At 45.9% G+C, this 14,998-nt stretch overlaps 1 protein-coding gene across 1 annotated transcript in view; it reads right to left on the minus strand.

Moving 5' to 3' along the window:
• Nucleotides 1-14,665, minus strand: part of pgbd5 (piggyBac transposable element derived 5) — a gene marked incomplete at both ends in the record, with an annotated part of 34,386 nt that extends 19,721 nt beyond the window's left edge. The window contains 2 exons of the mRNA XM_080739755.1: nucleotides 640-1,070; nucleotides 14,305-14,665. Of these exons, the coding sequence (XP_080595881.1) occupies nucleotides 640-1,070; nucleotides 14,305-14,665 (792 nt within the window). The remainder of the gene's footprint in view (nucleotides 1-639; nucleotides 1,071-14,304) is intronic.
• Between the last annotated feature and the right edge of the window lie 333 nt (nucleotides 14,666-14,998).

A 14,998-nucleotide genomic window follows, 5' to 3' on the forward strand; every position in this document is an offset into this window, starting at 1 on the left:
ATAGGACATTTCTAATTGCTTGCCCTGGCTGCTACATAATAATTATCAGCAGATCCTGTGAGCTAGGAAATGTCAGTTAGAATGCGCTACCACCTAAAAGTAAAAATAGATAACATGCGTCAGTGGTGGAAAAAGTACTCACATCTTTTACTTAAGTAAAAGTATCAATACTGCAACGAAGAAATACTCTGTAAAAGTCCGGAATTCAAAATGTACTTGAGTAAAAGTACAAAAGTATTGGCATCAAAATGAACTTAAAGTACTAAAAGTAAAGGTACAATCTTTTTTGAAAATAGCAGATCTACAAGCTCACACCACGCCGCGTTGTGAGCTTGTACATCAACTAATTTCAAATAGCCTATAGGGCTAAAGTGGATTAATGTATGTTTTATAATATAATCATTTATATCTGCAAAGTAACTAGTAACTAGTTTTCAAATAAATGTAGTGGATTAAAAGTACAATATTTGGATCTGAGATGTAACAGAGTAGAAGTAAAAGTATTTGAAATTGGAGTACAAATAACTCAAAGGTGTACATAAGTACAGTACTTAAGTAAATGTACTTCGTTACTTTACACCACTGACTTGCGCACCACACACACGCCCACCCACGCACACACACACACACTGAACCAACCTGTGTCTGGGACGGCCTGAAGGTGCAGCTGAACGACTGCTGCAGTGAGTCCAGGAAGGGCTGGATCTTGTACAGGCCCTGGTTGCTGCCCTGCGACGGCCGGAACGCCACGATGTGGAAGTACTTGAGGATCTTCTCGAAGCGCGTCTGGCTCATCTTCAGGGCGATGCTGCGGTTGCTGAAGAAGCCCGAGCTCCAGATGCTGAGCACCGACTCGCAGCGGTGCACGCTGGTCGACGTGACGAAGCCCAGGAAGGCCTTCATCTCCTGGGCCGTGACGGGGCGCCAGCCCTCGTCGGAGCCGAAGCGCTCCTGGAACTTCTTGGCGTACATGTTGGTCTGGGTGACCATGTTCTGGATGCAGTTGTCTGGCACGAAGAGCTGGAAGAAGTCCATGGCGGTGGCCGCGGCGGGCATCTTCTGGGTGGGACCTGGATGCCACCAAAAGGGGGGGGGGGGGGGGGGGAGAGGGATAAAACGGTTAATTAGGAATGGGTGAGATAGAGAGGGGAAAGGGAGAGCGAGAGAGGGTAGAGAGTAGAGCAGGGGTCTTCAACAGCGGGTCCGCGACCCCTAGGGGGTCCTCAGAGTTACTACAGGGGGGGGGCCGCCAAATCTGTGTGATACAGTAATTCTTTTAAATTAACAACTTGAACCCTCGCATCCCTATTCTGTGGAGTTTAGCCAAAAATAGCTGATCTACAATCTCTCAACGCCTCGCAGTTTTCGGCAAATAGGTTTGGTGTAGTTAAAAAAGAGCAGACCAAGTACAGAGTGAAAGGTCAAGTTTACTAAGGATCGACGATTTAAGTGGTTAAATGTCTGAAAAAACACATTAACAAAAATCCAACATAGACTGATGACAGTGCTGTCAAACATGAATCTATCTACAGTATGAAATCGATGAAAGTCTGCATCACACATTTATACAATATGTAGAGGGGGTCCCTGCTTCATCTCTCTCTAAGCTAAGGGGTCCTTGGCCTGAAAACGTTGAAGACCCCTGGAGTCTGGTTCAACTCTGGCATTCTACTTCAACAAGTTGTTTTACTTTGGCTACAGGCCTGTACCTTCCTCGAATCATAAATGATTCAGCCATTCGGCAAATATTGCCTGGTAATGCCTCGCGCTGAAAGCTGTCAATAATTTGACTGTGTGAGTCACTATCAAATGTATTTGTGCTCTCTAACAAGGCCCTTGTCAATGTCGGGTGTGCGCGGTGCATTAGACGTCTCTGCCTTGTGTAAGGTGGGATAGCAGTGGAATGTGAGCTTTACTAAAGAGTAAGACAGTCAATCACTGGAACAACAAGAAATGTGTATGCAGCTATGCACGACTTGCACGTGTCAGTTGCAGATGTACACGCGCATGCATGCACACAAACATAGATATATAAAGGTAGACGCCTCCTCCGACAGGGGGCGTTGGTAAAAGAGGACTGGCAAGCTTCCTGAATTCTGAAGGACGCTTCCTTGGGCGTGACAGAATGGGAGGCTCGGTAGGCCAATCAGATGCGGGAATGGCGCTGGACTGGAGGGACTCCCTCTTTCCCACTGAAGGGGGCAGTTCCACAGTTCCACAGTTCCGCACTTCCGCCAGTCCTGTTTTACCAGTCGCGCCAATGAACTGCAGCGGCGGAGGAGGTATCTAGCTTTTTATATCTGTGCACACAAACATCCAGCAGTGTCTTTTGCTTATTGAATAGTTAAGAATTGTGTGACAAATGTGTCAGTGACGAGTTACAACATCTCACAGTACAGCATGTATGGGTGCATGTGTGTCCCACGCCACGGGCTGCAGATTAAACATTTTATCCAACATGACAGCCAACATACTGCAGTTTACATTGTCAGCTTGACATTTCTATGCTTGGGGAAATGTTTCAATGTCTGGTTGCTTTAGCATTGTGGCAAGCGATGATGCTAAAACTGTCCAAGTCAAAATATCATGTAGGCCTACAATTGGTCTTACTGTAGTTGGGTGTGAGTGCTGAATATAACCTGACGCATATTGTAGCGTACTGTAGATTCTACACCGTAGATTAGAACATCAGTCAGTGTAGCACCAATTGATGGGACTGTGGACAATTAAACAGACAATTTGGGTGCACTGTCCTCTAGAAAAGCGTTACTCTATACTGAGTCATCATGAACTAACATGTTGGTTGTGAGACGTTCATCAATATCTCAGGAGAGTTGTGCGAGCTAAACCAGTTGTGAAAACTCAAGGAACAGCCATGGTACAAGGCCACTTTCTCAGCTCTTCCACATTTTCATTCTTTCCTTAACCCATTTAGGCCTAGAATTATTGAATGCTTTAACTATTGAAAAATAGCAGATATACAAGCTCACAGCGCGGCACAGAGTGCCGCTCTGCGAGCTTGTAGATCTGCTATTTGTGGAAAAATCGTGAAAATGTGTGCACAGTTTTCAATATATATTTTTTAAAAGCCAACTTTTGTAACTCAAATCTCTGCTTTTGGGGGGTTCTGCTGCCAAATAATTTTAATTTTGAGGGTCCAACGGATTTAGAGGAAGGATTTAGAAGTCGAGGTATTTCAGGGTTAATGCACACTGTCCCCCAGGCCCCAGGATTATTATTTTTTTCTAACATAATTTCTACTTCCAGCCGAAAACAATTGCATTGTTTCAACACTTTAGTTGTTTTTCACTTAGGTGCCACAATCAATAATACGCAATGCATCAGTAAAAACCTGATTTATGGCGTGGTGACAAAGTGATGAGTGACATGTTGCTCAGCAGAAACAACAAAAGGCATGATGTGTTTTCTCTGGCGAAGCAGTGTGGGTCTTTATTCTCTCTGTTGGTTGGCAAGAAGACGCTTTCTGGACAACAGGCAGAACAACTCCGGGCTCAATTAAGCATCACTATCTAATTATCTCTGGAAAAACATTGTACCAGGTCTCTCTCTCTCTCTCTCTCTCCATCTCTCTGCATTTGTTACCCTGTCTCTCTTTTTCTACCTCTGTTAATCTCTATTTTTCAACATCTCCCTCTCTCTGGCCAGCTGTAACCAAAGTAGGCAATTTTCACACTAATCACTTGTTGTGGGGTCAAGATAATAATGCGTTCTTGGAATTGTACACAATTAAAAGCCAATGTTGCAGAGGAGGGGCTCTAAACTGTCAGGGAAAGAAGACAAAAGGCAGAGAGACGGGCAGACCCACACGGCCGACACTCGTCGGCTCAGCAGAGGAAAACAGCCCACGGCGTGCCTGGAAATCCACTGATTTGCATGCCATTAGACTTGAAAGCCAAATGTAAAATCCAGCGTGACTTCCATTGGGTGAGCTACTTGTAGATAGGAACATCAGACAAGCTGAGGGAATGAAAAGTCCACGGAAGCAAAACTAAGCGCCGTTGTCAAAAATAGAATATCTTTTTAAAACAAAATGGAACAGGACCGCCCCAAATTCTCTTACATACTGTTTTCCCCACCAGCTATACCACAGGCAATATTGCCTTCTGGTAGAAATAGCTTTTGGTTTTCTTGTCCACTATTCTGCCATGAAGCTGGTACTGTGAGTGTAAGTTCATCTGCATATGTCTGTATTAAAAACGGTGTGGGGGCCTGTGTTATTAATAAACAAATTCAAGTAATTAATTACTTTCCCCATGAGCGACTTGTATGGTATAACATGTATGTAATACCTCTTGAATGTCAGGTGCTGGTTGTAGTTTTATTTTTTAAGATATTTTTTGAGGCCAGCGTGCGGCCCTTGTAGTTCTTTTGTTGGTCATCAGAGCTTTCGTTAGGAATTAGCAATAGTACATCATGGTACATCATGGTCTATTTAGGGTGGACATGACCTGTGGGCGGTCAAAACGGGCCACAGGACAGGTTGAACCATAAATTAGAGAACCAAAGCATTAACATAATAAGTATCGTGTGGTTTCATGATATTACTAAGAGAGATATCTGTGGAATACGTATGTGTTTTTGAAGCGGTGAAAGCCGCTTCCAATGAGTGGCTTTGTGTGTCCCACGCCCATATATGGTCATTTCAGTCCAGAACTAGAAGCAGTGCTCTTCCGAGCACAGGTCTCCACCAGACCGTGCGTCCTGGTGAACTGATCGGTGGAGTTATAGGTAAAACCACAAATCAGCCTGTTATAGCGCCACCATGAGGCTGATTTAAAAAAAAATACGTGGCATTTCTTCCTCGGCCTAGTGGGAACGTGTGTGCGCGATTTCATGATAATTGCACTTTGCGTTTGTGATTTGAGGCATTTTGTTCAAAACGGCTCAATCCTACAAACTTTGGAAGCCAATCTTAGCCAATCAGGATGGAATATGCCAAATCGGACAGATCCGTGTCGATCACATGACTGTCGAGATACTGCCTACCGATTTGTAGGATTTTTGGACAAAATCTGTAAGAATAGTGCAGAGAAATGTGTTTTGCAAACATCGGCCACTAGGTGGCGCTAGAAAAGGCCCATTTGAAAAATTTAGGGCAGAGGTTCTAGATTGGCATCCAGGGAATGTGTGTGCTCACTTTGGCAGCGACCGGGCCAACGGCGACTGAGATTAGCTGCTCACAAACTGCGAGGACGCACGCAATCCTACAAACTTTGGAAGCCAATCTTAGCCAATCAGGATGGAATATGCAAAATCGGACAGATCCGTGTCGATCACATGACTGTCGAGATACTGCCTACCGATTTGTAGGATTTTTGGACAAAATCTGTAAGAATAGTGCACAGAAATGTGTTTTGCAAACATCGGCCACTAGGTGGCGCTAGAAAAGGCCCATTTGAAAAATTTAGGGCAGAGGTTCTAGATTGGCATCCAGGGAATGTGTGTGCTCACTTTGGCAGCGACCGGGCCAACGGCGACTGAGATTAGCTGCTCACAAACTGCGAGGACGCACGGACGCGAAACATCGGCCACTAGGTGGCGCTAGAAAAGGCCCATTTGAAATATTTAGGGCAGAGGTTCTAGTTTGGCATCCAGGGAGTGTGTGTGCTCACTTTGGCAGCGTCCGGGCCAACGGCGACTGAGATTAGGTGCTCACAAACTGCGAGGACGCACGGACGCACGGACGGACGCACGGACGGACGGACACACGGACGGAGGGGAAAACATACTCTCCCTCAGCCTTCGGCTGGTGGAGACAATGAACAGGTTTTTTCAAAAACAAAATGTGTGTTTCATGTCCATATATGGTCATTTCAGTCCAGAATGAACAGGCATTCTCAAAAACAAAATGTCTGTCACCTCATGTCCATATATGGTCATTTCAGTCCAGAATGAACAGGTTTTATCTGTCCCGTACGCCCAGAATATCAGTCCAGAATGAATAGGCTTTTTCAAAAAGCAAAATGTGTGTCCCTTGTCCATATATGGCCATTTCAGTTCAGAATGAACAGGTTTTATCTGTCCTGTACGTCCAGAATATGTGTGTAGTGTCCCTCCCGGTCTGATGATTGGATACTTTGAGGATTGGTCAAGCTTCACATGATAATTCGGCCCTCAGGTTTTATCTGTCCTGTACATGCAATAGCTCTCACCTACTGCATCCACAACTAATGCTACTATGAAAACCTTATTCAAATAACAATTCAGAATAGAGGTTTTATCTGTCTATCTATACATAGAAAGTATAGATCTAGAACACAGAATGTATAGATCTAGAACACAGATTTCATAGCTCTAGAACACATAGAATAGAAATTCACCGCTTCACTTCGAACTGAGGTTTGATTTTTCTTTTACATTTTGCAATAATGATTTAGACATTTTTAGCAGGCCTTATTGAGACAAGAGAAATGCCATGCAATGCTACACAGGTGCTTCCCCAACCACTGAGTATGACTAAAGAGCAGCAGCAACACAGCTGTCACACTGTCTGTTTGAAGCGCCAGCCTGTAGTGTACTGTATATGTAGGCTACATAAAGGAAAAGAGACACTGACAGGATAGAGAGAGGCAGACAGATAGAGATGGACCGAGACAGATTGACAGCTGAAACATACAGTTATCAGTGGTACCCAGCCAGCATTGTGAATAAACTGCACTATAATTCCCTGGCCTTTAGCTTATTCATTGTGATAAGGTGGTTATATAATCAGAGCAGTAGATATGCTTTATAATCCTCAGTCTAGTCCTTGCATTGTGGGAGAAGCAATCAACCCAATTTTGGCTAAGACCAACACTGCCTGTAAACCACAAGTATGTGGGCGCCCAGTGGCCGAGTGGTTAGGGAGCATGCTGTAGAGGCTCTAGTGCCCTGGTTCGACTTTACGGGCAGGGCTGCGTGTCACTCCCCTGCTCTGTCTCCCTATTTCCTGTCTATATTCATTGTCACTGTCGGTAAAGGCTCATAAAACATGAGTGCGGCTTGTCAAAAGGTCCCATTTAGAACTCAACACGCATTTCTCTGTTACAGCACTCAGCTGGGAGAAGCTAAAAACGGAGTTTTGCCAGTGATATGAAATAGGTTTCAATATTATTATTGCGACCGAAGGTTGCAGTTTACTATGAGGAACGGCACAGCTTGTCCGTGTCCGTCCGTCCGTGTAGACGTGTACACATTTTTACGGTCTATGGGTTTGCTGCTCTGACATCACGCTCGGCTCTGGCTTCACTGCGTCATCAATATTAATGATGCCCTGTTAGAGAGATCCCTGTGATGCCAGGGGGAACAAATCCCTTTTATGCCCATATATGGAGATATGGAGATCCCTGTGATGCCAGGGGAACAAATCCCTTTCATGTCCATAATGGAGATCCCTGATGTCTACATCCCTGATGTCCACATCACTCTGTGGTGGGATCTCGCCCTTTAGGGTGAGGTCCCTTGTCACCCTGAGGCATCTTACTAGTATAAATGGTAAGATGGAATTCAGTTCCCATCGCGTCATTGATTTGCAACCGCACTTGCAATTTCCTAGAACTGCACCTTTCAATCCTTATTCACTAGTATGGTTGCACTGACGCCAGTCACAAGGAATCTGCTGAGAAATGAATTCCATCTTACTATTTATATTACATATTGTGATGTCATGTGAAGCATGACCAATACTGTCTAATTGGGCATTATGTTGTCACATCAGTAAAGGGACAGAAAAGTTCCATTGAACTCAATGGACTTTTGGGATTACAGAAAAGTTAAATGAAAGCGTGTATACTTTAGGTGACAAAAGCTTACAGAAAAAAGTTAAAACTAGAAGCAGTGCTCTTCCGAGCACAGGTCTCCACCAGGCCACACAAATCGGCCTGTTATAGCGCCACCATGAGGCTGATTTTAAAAATGTGGGGCAGAGGTTCGGAATTAGCATCCAGGGAGTGTGTGTGCTCAGTTTGGCAGCGATCGGGCCAACGGCGCCGGAGATTAGCTGGTAACAACCAGGCCACACAAATCGGCCTGTTATAGCGCCACCATGAGGCTGATTTGAAAAATGTGGGGCAGAGGTTCTAGATTGGCATCCAGGGAGTGTGTGTGCTCAGTTTGGCAGCGATCGGGCCAACGGTGACTGAGATTAGCTGCTCACAAACTGCGAGGACGCACGGACGGACGCACGCACGCACGCACGGACGCACGCACGGACGGACGGACGGACGGAGGGGAAAACATACTCTCCCTCAGCCTTCGGCTGGTGGAGACAACTATACTGTGTAAGTTGCTCAACACCTGGTCAGTAGCGGTATTGCAGGCGGCCGCCCCGTGCCCATGGTTATCTCTCTACTATATCCCCAGTTATATCCCGTTATATCGCCAGGGGTACCTGGAGGTGGTCCGCAGCACTCGTCGGTCCGAAGCCGAGAAACCCCAAAGTCGGATGCGAGTGGAACGGCGAAGGCCCCGTGTCCCTGGTTCTCTCTCTCTCTATATATATCCCCATGTCCCCGTGTTCGAAGATCCTCTCCTAGTCCCATGCCCATTTGCAAATCTGTGCAGCTGCGCAGAATCTGTCACAGATTCTGTACCTCCGGCGTCATCTTTGCCTCGAGTTACTCCTGACTCATAATTAGTCCTACAGGGTTATAGATTTAGGAATAGTTTTAATGAGGTTAGGGAGGATTAGGGTTAGGTTTAGGCATATATATATATTTTTTTACTTAAAATGTATTAGCTTTAGGCATAGTTTTACTGAGATTAGGGTTAGGACTGGGGTTAGGTTTAGGCATAGTTTTACTGAGGTTAGGGTTAGGATTAGGGTTAGGTTTAGGCATGGTAGCATTCACCAGGTTAACATTCACCAGCGTGGGACTAATGGGAACAATGGAGGAACAATGAGACGTCGGACCAATGCAGTCAAATGCTCTACCACTGAGCAGCTCCCAATGACATCAGCTTCTTCCAGGGACTGAACTAAAACAAGCGCTCCGGTCCCAATCTTACTGGTATGATTTTATGCAGAGTCCTCCTATTCTCCATCTGTCATGGCTGTCAGTTCCCACCTTATGTTGTGTGGGATTTCTGACTGCTCCAGATGGTACTGAATAACTGCTAGCTTGCATAGCGTCTTAAGACTAGGACTCAAGTCTAAGATGTACAGGTCATCATCGCGTAACCCAAGTTTACATTCTCTAAAGATGATGACACGACTTCCCACCATGCAACAGCAGCCGTCACTCATCCAGAACGGGTCATTCTCCTTGGGCTTAACCTCTTTCCAGGAAAAGGTCTCTGGACTGAATTTCCACATTTCATTGAATGCAACATGATAATGATGATTGAATGCAACATGATAATGATCATCACTACGCCAGGTATGACCACCAAATATGTACAGCTCTCCATTGTAGGCAAAGGCTGAATACCCCTCGCATTCCAGAGCTTCTGGAGTCTCTGCAGAGCGCGTTTTCAGCCAGCAGTCGGTCTCTGTGTCAAACACACTGATTTTATTGTAGGTATAGTCTAAAATATCAATGCCCCCAAATACAAACATCTTTGTCCCGATGATGGTGGCAAAGTGACCTGCTGAAGCATGAGGCGGAGAACCTCTGATGTTAATCGTAGACCAGACCATCGTGGTGGTGTCCAGCTTGTAGATGTCATTAGTTTTTCCAACCTGGGTCCGTCCTCCATGGACATACATGACCTTCCCCAAGACACAGGCCGAGTGGTTCCGCCTCCTCTCTGGAACGTCCCCAGAAACACTAGTCATGATCCATCTGTGGGCGTCGACATCAAATGCATAAAGAATGTTGTTGCAAAGCTCAGGCAAATCATTCCCTCCTCCCCAGATGTAGACGATGTCTTCAATGAGCACAGCTGTGTGGTATTGGCGACTACTTGGAACCTCAGGAGGACGTTCTCCTCCTGTACTTATCACTGGGGGAAATGTCCTCCATCTCAGAGACACTGTGCTGAAGACGTACACATGAAGCTGATCTCCTGGAAGTGTCCTATTATTCCTATTGTAACTTCCAAAAGAGTACACTTTGTCTCCCACCGATACAGCAACGCCATGGTTGATATTTGGGGCTCCTCGCAGCTTCACTGTATGGTGCATTTTTACAGACGATCAACAAGCTTAATGTTCGAAATGATACTTCTAACAGCTTGCTCTGTAAATTATTATTTATTATAAATTATTATACTTATATTATACTTATTGGCTGACCTCAATGCCTGTGGCTGACCTGACCATATATGGAGGCTGACCTGTCCATATATGGAGATCCCTGATGTCATCACTGTGATGTCAAGGAATCCCTTTTACCACATACATTCCCTTTTATGCCTAGCCTGATCTCAGACTCAGCTCACGCAGTAGTCTGAAACTGTTCCCTATTCTGAGCGATTTACGGGGGAGGGACTTTTTTGCGAGCGTACACGCGCGCGTCCACGCAGGAGTGATCGTCGCCATCGCACGGTGAACGAGACGCACGGTGGACGCGACGCATGGTCGCGGAGTGTGTGTGTGATTGTGTGTGTGTTTCTGTCTGTGCCAGTGACTGCTTCCACACAGAACTGCGACCAGAAACATGTAATCAACATTAACAGCTTGGTGAAATCAGCGTGCCTTGTGCGTGTGTGTGTGTGTGCCTTCCTCAGCCTGCCTGTGTGTGTGAACTTCGTTTGAATCGTTTCAACTGCTGCGCGGATTGGATATTTGTTAGACCCACCCCACCCCCCACGCTCATTGGACGGGCCGAAAATAAATGCCGATTCATGTACTCAGCTCCAGACCAGAGAAAGAGTCCACTCTGAGAGTGGGCGGGGTCTATGGTCTGGAAGCAGGCTATTTTATGCCCATATATGGAGATCCCTGTCTGTAGAAACAGCCACACTGACATGTATAGTCTATAGGTTAGAAAAGCAACCTTGCCCTTTGAAATTCTTAAACCCTATATACCGGTATATGCGATGTGTTGCCCAACTTGCCCCAGAACAGAGATACTATACAGGGTTTAAGTTGTTATGGTGTACATAGCTGAGGCGCATCGTCTTTCATTTGGGGTGTCAAGTTTGTTTTGACGTTTTCAGCACCCTGTGGTGGACAAGACTGACAGACAGATAGACAAAAAACCCGAATTACAATAGTTTTGCGGCTCAACCAATAATTAAAATGAATAACAAATCCAGAGCCCCAGAAAACATGGTCATTGTCTTGTATGGAACTGTACCGGAGTTCCCAAGACTAGATCCATTCTGACGGTGGTCGATGGTTTATGTACAGGGCATGTGTTCTCCTGGGAGCGAAGCTGTCAGTCAAGCCTACGCTCATTGTCAGCTATATATCATCGCTGTCGGGTGGAAACCTTGTATGTCCAACACCGTTCCCTTTTTTACTATTATCAAGCACGCACCGCGAGGCGTTGTGTGCTTGTAGATCTGCTATTTTCACTACTTTTGTGCAACAGTCTTGTGTGATGAAGGAGGGCTGTACGTTACGAAAAAACATACAAATTTGAAACTTGGAGATACAAGGTTTCTGCCCGACAGTGACGATATGCTACCGTCTGACAGGCAGTCAGATCAGGCATGTTCACATACAGATGGACAGACTCAAGAGTCAAGACAGACAGGCAAGAAGGCTGGCAGGAATACACTCAGACCCGGAAACAGACACTAAAATATCACTAGTTGTGAGCCATTAGTAAATACCTCATTAGTGTGGTTGCCCTACCAGACTATAGTACTTCCTTCCATTTTTCTTTCTTTCTTTCCAGATAATGTTTATTTTGACACGCTCCTCCCACAGTTTTGGTGGCACACGCTTGGGCCATTTGTCATGCTTCATCGGGACTCTTTTTGCTAAGAGATACGTTATATAGTTAGATTTTTATTAAATCATTAGTGAATACATTTTCTCCTTTGACTTGAATGGGAAACATTTTTCCCCCCAAAATATGGCATCATAGTCCACATGAGACTGACCAGTATGTCCATATATGGGCATTCCAAGATATGGGCTTAATATTGATGATTAGGGATCTCCTTATATGAGCATAAAAGTGAATTAATTCTCCCCATTGACTTGAATGGGGAAAATACTAATGGGAAGACAGAATAAATGTGTGACTCGCGTCACGGCAACCACAATTGCAATTTCCTAGAATTGCATCTTTCTAGGTTAATACATTCCTGTCCAGCAGAACACTTCACCTAAAACAAAGGAATAAAAAGAGAACTGGGGAGTCGATACAGAGGAAGAAATGGCAAAAAAATCTTTACTGTAACATTGCTGTTCACTCAGCCTCATAAAATCAGATCTGGCCTGATATACTGTTTGTCTTTGGTTACTTGTCTGCCTGGCAGCCTTCTTACTCTCCAGCCAGCCAACATTTAATCATCCCAACCCTGTCGCAGTACAGGACCCCACCCACCTTGGCCATGCTTGTGCAGCAGACTTGCTGCAATTTAACAAAATACGGCTGTCATAAAAGTCCTCTCTCTCTCTCCACACGCACGCGCGCACGCACGCACGCACGCACGCACGCACGCACGCACGCACGCACGCACGCACGCACACACACACACACACACACACACACACACACACACACACACACACACAGAGTGTATGGATACTGTCTGTATGTATGCACAAGTTCCTTTGTGTTGATTCCTTTTGGTTTTGGTTACTTTTCTTCATTATTTCACTTTGAGCTGCAGTGCTTAGGACGGAGCTAACAGTCTTAAACAATACAGAGACAGGGGCTAGAGAGAAGGATGATGATGATGACAAAGAACATATTGTACTGTTTTGGTCCCTTTGGTGCCATCTTATTGGGCAACTTACCGTACTGTAGCATTAGAAGCCCTACCCAGTGCTTGTTTTGATGTGCACACCTGCCTCACACCTGGTGCCACCAACCACACTTGCGTAAACAGTTACAACATTCTACAGTAGACAAAAACAAGTATGAGTGGGATTTGTATTGTATATTTTAACCACTTGAACCCTATACAGTAGCATCAAGGAAACATTAGACATTAGAGTATCTAGCATATTAGTGCCTGCGAGACTTCGGTCATCGGTCAACTAAGTTTAAGTGGTTGCAAAGAGGTTAGACATCCAACAGGTGCGCGGGCGTGTGTACACTCACGCACGCACGTGTGTGTCTATAAACTGGGGCTGGGTCCATGTTGTTGATACAGCCAGATGGCTGGCCCACCTCCCAGAGTGCAATAGGGCATCATGTCACCGTGGAGACAGGGCGGCTTCTCCAACAATCTCATCTCTGACATCATTGGCTGACATCATTGAGAAAAATGGAACCACAAGAGAAGTAATCTGAACCAAATATTAATACATATTAAATATTATGATCTTCTATAATAAGAGGCAAACTCAAATTGTAATAATTTGTCAATTAAATAAAGTCGATAACATTTTAGTCGATAGAATTTCTTTAGTCAACGACACTCTAATGCCCACACAGTTATGGGTGATTCCGTTATGGGTATGTGTGTGTGTGTGTGTGTGTGTGTGTGTGTGTGTGTGTGTGTGTGTGTGTGTGTGTGTGTGTGTGTGTGTGTGTGTGTGTGTGAGAGAGAGAAACATGCTGTTTTCTAAATTAAATGACATGGCTCCCTGTTGGCAAGCACCCACGTGTGCACTGTGCAGTGCACACATGCGCACTTGCACGCGCACACACACACACACACACACACACACACACACACACACACACAAACACACCACACACACACACACACACACACACACACACACACACACACACACACACACACACACACACACACACACACAGAATAACATGCCCAGGTGCCCATCACCACAGCACCTCACCCAGCGTTAAAATATAGGCTATGCCACTGATATACTGTAGCAATGCATTTAATAATATATTATGCATTAATAGCCCTGCATGTGCCTATCTCTCTCTCTGTCTGTCTGTCTGTCTGTCTGTCTGTCTGTCTATCTGTCTGTATGTATGTCTGTCTGTCTGTCTGTCTGTCTGTCTGTCTGTCTGTCTGTCTGTCTCTCTCTCTCTCTCTGTCTCTCTCTCCAAAATAGGATGCCTGTCTGTTTGACCTAAAACATGAACGTCTACTACTAGCCTAGCCTACTGCCTAGTGCCTACTGACTGAAGTAAAGATGGAAAGAGATTTTGAGCCCGGAACAGCAGAATCTGTTAATCTCTTTCCATATTTACTTCAGTTGCCTACTGGGCCTGCCTGCCATAGACCTGACGCAGGCCCACAGTGCATGGCTCTCACCGTATGTGTCGTTATACAGCGGCAGCGTGACATCCTGCAGGGTCTCGGTCCAGCCATCCTCCTCGGCCTGACTCCGGGACACTGACCCAGGGGGTCCGGCGGTACTCCCTCCTCCACCCTCTCCCCCTCCTCCGCACCCGCTGCTCCCGCTCTGGCAGCTCTCGTTGTCGCCCGTTGAAGCCCGCTGCTGCTCCTCGGCTATGTAGTTGTCTGAGTTTGAGTCCCCGGACGTGCTGTAGAAGGGGTTCTCGCTGCTGTCGTCCCCGGACTCGCCGAACACATCGTCGGATATCTGCAGGCTCTCGTACCGGGAGCGGGCTGCCTCCAGGAGGGACAGCGCCTTCCGGCCGCACTCCGCCATCTGTCTAGAAGCGATGCTTTCTATTTCTCTCTCTCTCACCGTGTCGCACAGTGTGTCCCCTTTTCTGTCCCTCAGTCCACGCCGCGCCACGGCGACGAGCGTGACATGCAAGACGTGCTCACGATCTTGCAGTGAAGGCTTCGGGAATCGGGAGGAGAAAGCCCCTGTACAGCAGAGTATAGAGGCTACACCCTCTCTACCCACGTCCTCTCTCTCCCTCCCTTTATTTCTGTCTCTCTCTCCCTGCCTCTGTGATGCCTCCACCTTTCTCCCTCTGCGATAGAAATGAATTATGATGATGCCTTAACCTGCAGTCAAACCACGCAGATTCTC

Source organism: Nannobrachium achirus (genome assembly GCF_963921795.1).
Source record: "Nannobrachium achirus genome assembly, chromosome: 13".
NCBI lineage: Eukaryota > Metazoa > Chordata > Actinopteri > Myctophiformes > Myctophidae > Nannobrachium > Nannobrachium achirus.